Below are 7,509 nucleotides of genomic sequence, written 5' to 3'. Positions count from 1 at the left end.
GGAGAGGGGAGAAAGAAAGGAGTGACAGAAGTTAAGAGAAGAAGAAAGAAGGGAACAGAAGAACAGGAAGGAAAGGGGAAAGGAAGAGAAGGGAAAAAACAAGGAAGGGAAGAAACAGGGAAGTTAAGGGCAAGAAGAGGGAGGGAATGAGGAGAGAAGAAATGAAAGATGGGAAGGGCAGGAGGGTGAGAGGGAGTTAGGAAAAGAGTGGGGCAAAGGAGGAACGAAGCTGTGTGATCAAGGGATTCTTCAGCCTCTGTTTTAGTAGCAAAAGCCCTAGACAGAGAGAGAGGCTGGGTTCAAATTCGACTTCCCCCACTACCAGTGTGACCTTGGGGAAACAAGTGACCTCGGCTTTTGGGGCTTTCCCCCTCTCATTTGTAAAACAAGCACCTTGGATCAGATGCCCTCCGTGGTGGTTGGTCGTTTTCAGCCCTTCTCCCAGAAGAGACTGACCGCGTCCCAGGCGCCCCCCCCCCGCGCTTTGCAGCCGCTGCAACTCCCCGTGCCGCCGGCAGATGGGAGTGTGGGGCAAGGTCCAGGCTGGGCGCGAAGCGAGGAACCAGCAGGAAGTGGAGGCGGCCAGAGCAGAGCTGGGCGTGAGTGGCGGGGCTGGAAGCGCTGACCCCCAGCCCAGCTGGTCCCTGGTGGGGAGGGTAAAGGCGTGGGAGGTGGGGAGAAAGCCCAGCCTGCTCTGCACGCTGCCAGTTGTTGGGAGGCTGGGGCAGGTCTAGGGAGGCACAACTCGGGGGCGGGGGGGGCTCCCCTCTTTGTTTGCCCCTTGCAGCTTTCTGGATGTCTTGTAGTCACCGTGCTTTCCACCCCCAGGTAGGGAGGAGACTAAACGGGGGGCAGGGACAGACCCTGGACAGTTCTCAGCCCTGGGGTCCTCGGGGGTCGGGCTGGGGCTGCAAGGGGTGATGACTGGCCTCTCTCCCTCCCAGATTCTGAGCCTTGCGGATCTAGCACGCCCCGTCTTGCTTCCGTACCCCGAGGATGGGGGTGCTCAGGGTGGGGCTTTGCCCGGCTCTCACCCAGGAGATGATCCAGCTGCTGAGGGGCATTGGCATTAAGACAGGTAAAGGGGCACGAGACTACAAAACATACATGCGGGTGGAGGTATGTATGTATAGAGGCAGCCCTGAGTGGTGGGAACTTAGAGAATCCACAAGGACCCAGGTTCAGATCCTGCCTCTGATGCTTACCAGCCAGCTAGGTGCAGTCATGGAGTGGGCATGGCCTTAGAGTCAAGATCTGGAAGCACTTCTGCTTCCAACACTTACTAGTTGTGTGACCTTGGACCTTTGTCAGCCTCAGTTTCCTCATCAGTAACATGGGGATAGTTACACCACCTTCCTGGCAGAAATGTGTACTCTGTAAACCTGAAAGCACCATATAAATGGTAGCTATTATTTTTGTTATTTTTACTTAACCTTTCTGTCTCAGTTTCTTTATTTGTAAAATGAGAAGAATAATACCACCTACCTTGCAGAGTTGTTTTGAGGGTCAAAAGAGGGGCCACACATAAAGCAAAAAGCTCTCTGTAAGTGCTATTATTATTGTCATTATTATTATTATTATTTATCCTTTCTCAGCCTCAGTTTCTTCATCTGTAAAATAATACCTCGCAGGCTCATGGATCAAACGAGTTTGTAAAGTGCTTTGCAAACTTCAAAGTACTAAGTAAATGTTCGTTATTGCTCTAATACAGTGAATCTGATTTGTTGTTGTTCATTTATTTCAGACCTCGCTGACTCTTCATGACCCCATTTGGGTTTTTCTTGGCAGAGATACTGGAGCAGTTTGCCATTTCCTTCTCCAGATCATTTAATAGATGAGGAAACTGAGGCAAACAGGGTTCAGTGACTTGCCCAAGGTCACACAGCTAGCAAGTGTCTGAGGCAGTAAGTGTATGAATTGGGGTCTTCCTGACTCTAGACCCAGCACTCTGTGCCCTGTGCCGCCTAGCTGCCCAAGTGGATCTGATGCACTGGAAAGAATGCTTGGCCCTGGGCAGCTTGAACTAGCTCATCGGAGCAGATTCAAGTCGGAGGGTTCTAATTCCAGCTCTAGCGCTTACTCCTTGTGTGACCTTGAATCAATTACTTAACTTCTGTAGGCCTCAATGTCCTCATCTGTAACTAGATGGCCTTTTAAATCTGTCATCCTAAAAATCAAAAGTCAGTTTCCTTAGTTGTCAGTCAGCTGGGCCTGGAGTCAGGAGGACTCATCTTCCTGAGTTTCCAATCTGGTTTCAGACACTTCCTAGCTATGTGACCCTGGGTGAGTCACTTAACCCTGTTTGCCTCAGTTCCCTCATCTGCACAATGAGCTGGAGAAGAAAATGGCAAACCACTCAAGTATCTCTGCCAAGAATTATCAGTGGAACGTGACTGAACGTCAACTGGACAACAACAGGCATTTATTAAGCACCTTCTGTATGCCAAGCACCATGCTTAGACTGGATATACAAAGAAAGGCAACAAAGAGTCCGAGTAAAATGGGTGATATTTGCATTACCTAATAGAGTTATGAGGAAAGTTTTTTTTTTAAATTTTTATAAACGCTAAATAATAGTAGCTCACATTTATACAACAATCTCAGGTTTCCCAAGTGCTACATGTGTGTTATCGTATTTAATTCTGGCCAGCCCTGGAAAGTGAACGCTATTATTACACCCATCTTATGGATGAGCTCAGAAAAATTCAATGACTCTTACTAGGGTCACGTAGCTAGTAAGTATCTAAGGTAAGATTCGAACCCAGATCTTCTTGAAGTCAAATCCAGTGTTCTAACCATGATATCACACTATCTAGGACTAACTAGGAACAGTTTTTATTACGTGTGCCAGCCTGTTCTATGTTGTTTGGAGGCAGAACTGGCAAGCCCTCAGAATCCACCTGCTGTCCCAGTATAGACTTGCAAATCAATGGATTTCCTCCACAGTCTCCCCCAATGGACTTCATTGGCCCCTGGAAGAGGTTTTGGTTGAATTCTGGGTTACATTTACTTTTATCCATTTCATTTCATTTTTAAACATATTTTTATTGATAATTTTTGTTTTTATGTCACATTCACCTAGAATGCTTTGTCTCCTCATCTCTGCCTTCTGGCTTCCCTGATTTCCTTCAAGACTAGGTTAAAAATCTGACCTCCTACAGGAAGCCTTTCTGAGGCAGCTAGGTGCCATTTCCTTCTCCAGCTCATTTTACAGATGAAGAAACTGAGGCACACAGGGTTAAGTGACTTGCCCAAGGTCACACAGCTAGTAAGTATCTGAGGCAAGATGTGAACTCAGGTCTTCCTGACTCCAGGAAGATATACCCAGCCCTAATAAATTGTTGAATTGTTGAATTAATTGTTGGATGATAATAAACCCTTATAAGTTGTTGAATTAACTTGAATCAATCAATGTGCGGAGGGACCATGCTGTTGTGTGACCTCTCCTGATCTCAGGGGAGGATGCTGGGGTTGGGGAGGTGGGTGGGTGGGTGGATAGGGGGAGCTTCATTTTCTCCATTCTGTGTCTCCTTTCAGTGGTGGACCTTGTTTCTGCAGACCTGGAAGAGGTATCTCGGAAATGTTCCTTGTCTTATAAGGTGAGGGCAAGGATGCCTCTTTCTCTGGAGCTGAGCTCCTGGTTTTAAGAATGTCCAGACCCCTGCCTGCATGAAGGGAGACCATGGAGTAAGAAGCCTGGGCAGAAGGGATAGGGAAGACCCTGAACCCCTTTATCTTTGCATGTTTTCAGAGCACTTACAAGCATATTTCTCTTTCAGAATTGAGAAAGTATGCCTCCCTCCCTTCTTTTCAGAGGTGGGGGCTATGGGTGCAGAATCTGGCATATATCAACAAGGGTTGATGTGTGTGTGATGGTTCTGTTGAACCATTTTTTTTTTTTTTTTTGTTATCCAGGCTAGCTCTCTGGGTAAAGGGAATCAAAGGGAGAGTGAATCTATTTTTTGGATATGAATGTAATATAAAAAATGAAAACATTAAAAATAAGATAAAAATTTAAAAAATAAAATGTCTTCTGTTCCTGCCCTCACCCACTTCTGTGCTGTGTTGGTGGCAGGCCTTAGTTGCTGTGAGGAGGGTACTGCTGGTTCAGTTCTCCTCTTTCCCCTTCAACGGTGCTGATCTCTACGAAGAGCTCAAGACCTCCACTGCCATCTTGGCCACAGGCATTGCAAGGTGTGTTCTGGGAAAGGGACCCACTCCCTGGGCTTAGCTTTTGAGACTTGAGTCTAGTCACCCCAGGCCTGTTTTCATAGAAGGCCTGTGTGGTCTGGGGGTGGAGAAGGGGGTGGAGAGAGGGTCAGCACTCCCACTTCTTCCTGCCGCAAGGTATGATACCATTAGGCAGGCTGGTCACTGTTCTGCTGTTTCTGTGTTTCTCCTACAAACCTTCTAGAGGGCAGGGCCTGGGTTTTATTTGTCTTTGTCACAGTAAATTGCAGTCTGGTGGCTCTGAATGAAAATAAATCAGGGAGAATAATCCTTGCCCCCAACTTCCCAATTCATAGGCCTGCCTTAGGGAAGAAATAAGGTTAAGTCCAGAGCTGAAATGATATTTTTATTTGTTCCTAGCTAGGTGGTGAAGTTCGGGGTGGGGAAGAGTTAGGAAGGAAAGGGATTCATGCTAAACCACCATGTGAAATTTCATATATATGTAAAAATAAGCCAAACATAATAGAGGTTCATAGTGTCCTACAAAATCCTCTTTTTTTCCCATTGTTTTTATAAGGAAATGTTTTGATGTGGTGGTGTTTTTTTGTTTTTTTTTTAAGATCACCTCATCTATAAAATAGGCCTAAGAAATACTTCCTTCCTCATGGAGTAGATAAGGAAATGTTCGTGTTTGTTGATATTTGTCAAGTTTATGACAAAAAAGATTTTTTTTAAAAGGACAAAAAGGAAGTTGGTCTGAAGTGAAAGATGATTATTTCAGTTTTAGACATATTGAGTTTGAGATGACAACAGGACATCCTTCTCTGGGTGTTCTTTGAGCAGATGGAAATACGAGGCTGGTAAATGTTTAACAACTGGTTCTCTAGGAAAAAAAAGTACAAACAACGCTTTGTAGCTTAATATGTATTATTATATAGGTAGGTGGCGAAGTGGATAGAGTGCCAGGCCTGGAGTCAGGAAGACCTGAGTTCAAATATGACCTCAGACACTGACTAGCTGTGTGACCCTGGGCAAGTCACTTAAGCCTGTGTGCCTCAGTTTCCTCCTCTGTAAAATGAGCTGGAGAAGGAAATGGCAAACCACTTCAGTATCTCTGCCAAGAAAGTCCCAAATGGGGTCACAAAGAGTCAGACACGACTGAAATGACTGGACAACATATTAACAGTTTCTCCCTCACTTTCTTAAGTCTAGACGGCTAACCAAACAATAACCCTGATTTGCAACCTTTGCTGATTTCGGGGGTATAAATGCTTACACTGAAAATTTAACCATTGGCTCCTGGTACTAGAGCCTACGGGAGAGAAACGTCTTTACTTCCTTACTACCTTGGAGAGCAGAGGAGTATTTGTTGATACTCAGATGAGAGCAGCGAAGTGAAGTCAAGTCAGAATCTTGGGAGATAGTCACAGAAGGAGGCAAAGAAGATGGTGTTATGATGAGAGGACCAGGATATCAGGGTCACAGAAGGTACAGAAAGGGAGAATTTTAAGGAATAACGTTAGACAGTCTCCAGTCCCTCAGAGAGACTTTGTAGGACAAAGACTGAGAAAAGACCATTGGATGTGATGATGAGAAAATCACTAGTAGCTCTCATGGTATTCTGAGTGGGGTGCTGGGCTTGGAGTCAAGAAAACCTGGGTTCACATCCTGCCTTATTACTCTGTGTGACCATCAGTTTCCCCATTTATAAAATGCAAAAGTCTAATATGGCCTCTAACTTGGTTTCTAATATTAAACTATGTTCTTGAGGAAGGAGGTGGGAGAGGATTATTTCTTTCTTCTTTTCCATCCCACTTCCTTGAAAGATGATTCTTTCCCTTTTCTCTCTGGCTGATAGCCTGGATAAGCTGCTGGACTCTGGCCTCTACACTGGAGAAGTCACAGAAATCACCGGCCCCCCAGCCAGTGGCAAAACCCAGGTATGATGTCAGAGCTTTAACAGGCATGGGGCCAGCAGGGTTCTGTACCAGGTACCAGTATTACAGAGATATTCACGCTTCTTCCAGGGTCTGAGGATGAGGGGGGCATACTGGTTTTTTTCCTTCTCTGGGAAGGCACATTTCCATCTTTCTGGCTCTAGAATTCCCATCCCAGATTTTGCCATCAGAAGTGTGGGTCACAACTGCCCTTGTAGGACTTTGGCTACCCCCTTCCCTTTATGCCATCAGATTGTCCTCTGGGCTGCCTTTCCTTACCCCAACAGCCTAATTTGTCTCAGGCCCAGTTTCTGCTAGTTCTAGCTCCATTAGCCTGGAGGCAGGAAACAGGTGTGTGTTGACAGGTAGACCTACTACCTGATATAATGTAAGTACTTTGAGACCAAGGATTGTTTTGCTTCTCTTTTTGTGTCTCCATACCATTGTGCTGTGCCTAGTACACAGCAGGCTCTTAATCAGTGCTTATTGACCAACAGTTAATTGAGTGGGTACCAGCAATTTGTCAGGCAAGGCTACAGGGCCCCTGCAGAGAAGGGGACAGACTTGGGTTTTGCCACGGGTAGCAACTCCAAAGTTATGTGAGTTGCCTGAGGTCCCAAGCAGCTCTGTGCCCCATCAGCCCGTCTCCACGGGAAGGACCAGGGGAGTCTAGGGAGAGTTTGGCAGAGATTCTCCGGAGGCCTGAGCTCACCCCAGCTCTTTCTTTCCTCGGCCCAGGTGTGCCTCTGCACAGCAGCCAGTGTGGCCTACAGCCTGGGTCAGAGTGTCCTGTACATCGACTCCACCGGAGGCCTGACAGCCTCACGCCTCCTCCAGCTGCTGCAGGCCAGGACCGAGGATGAAGAGGAGCAGGTCAGGGTGGGAAGGACGTCCCTGCAGTACGCATCAGTCCTGGAAATGGAAGCTTCACCCAAAAGAACCATCATCTCACTCCCGTGTTTTCAGGCCTGCGGTCTATCTCCGGGCCTCCTTGGCACTGGTCCCTCCATTGTTCTGGGCCTCTCTGTGCATTTGTGCCCCAAAACTCAGATACTTCTCCCTGTCATTTCTTCCAGAAGGTCTTTAGAGTTCTCCCTGGAGACCCTAAACCTTGCTTTCAGGGCCTGGTGGGACTCAGTCTCCCCCTTCTCATTGGTGTAAGTTCCCTCTGTCTTAGAGGCAGCTATGTGCCGCAGTGGATTGAGTGGTAGACTTGGAGTCCAGAAAACCTGGTTTCAAATCCTGCCTCAGTTACTTATTAACTGTGTGGCCCTTGGCAAGTCATTTAACTGCTACTTGCCTCAGTTTCCTTGTCTGTAAAATGGGAATAGTAATAGCACCTCTCAGGGTTGTTGTGAGCATCAAATGAGATAGTAATTGTACAGCACTTAGCACACTGCCT

At 46.7% G+C, this 7,509-nt stretch overlaps 1 protein-coding gene across 2 annotated transcripts in view; it reads left to right on the top strand.

Annotated features, from left to right (window-relative positions):
- Positions 1-530: 530 nt before the first annotated feature.
- The window catches only part of LOC114043422 (DNA repair protein RAD51 homolog 4-like), a 15,382-nt gene continuing 8,403 nt past the window's right edge, over positions 531-7,509 (top strand). The window contains exons 1-7 of one of the 2 annotated variants that reach the window (XM_027862528.1): positions 735-828; positions 945-1,078; positions 3,538-3,599; positions 4,076-4,194; positions 6,029-6,110; positions 6,846-6,980; positions 7,184-7,264. In XM_027862528.1, coding sequence (XP_027718329.1) covers positions 997-1,078; positions 3,538-3,599; positions 4,076-4,194; positions 6,029-6,110; positions 6,846-6,980; positions 7,184-7,264 — 561 coding nt within the window. In that variant the 5' untranslated portion in view covers positions 735-828; positions 945-996. Of the gene's footprint in view, positions 600-734; positions 829-944; positions 1,079-3,537; positions 3,600-4,075; positions 4,195-6,028; positions 6,111-6,845; positions 6,981-7,183; positions 7,265-7,509 lie in introns of those variants that run through there. The other variant, XM_027862529.1, reaches the window with a different exon arrangement.

The sequence above is a fragment of the Vombatus ursinus genome, unplaced genomic scaffold, assembly GCF_900497805.2.
Source record: "Vombatus ursinus unplaced genomic scaffold, bare-nosed wombat genome assembly UNPS02014768.1, whole genome shotgun sequence".
In the NCBI taxonomy this organism is placed as follows: domain Eukaryota; kingdom Metazoa; phylum Chordata; class Mammalia; order Diprotodontia; family Vombatidae; genus Vombatus; species Vombatus ursinus.
Note: the sequence above shows the minus strand (reverse complement) of the source record. Positions and strands in the feature narration are given on the sequence as shown.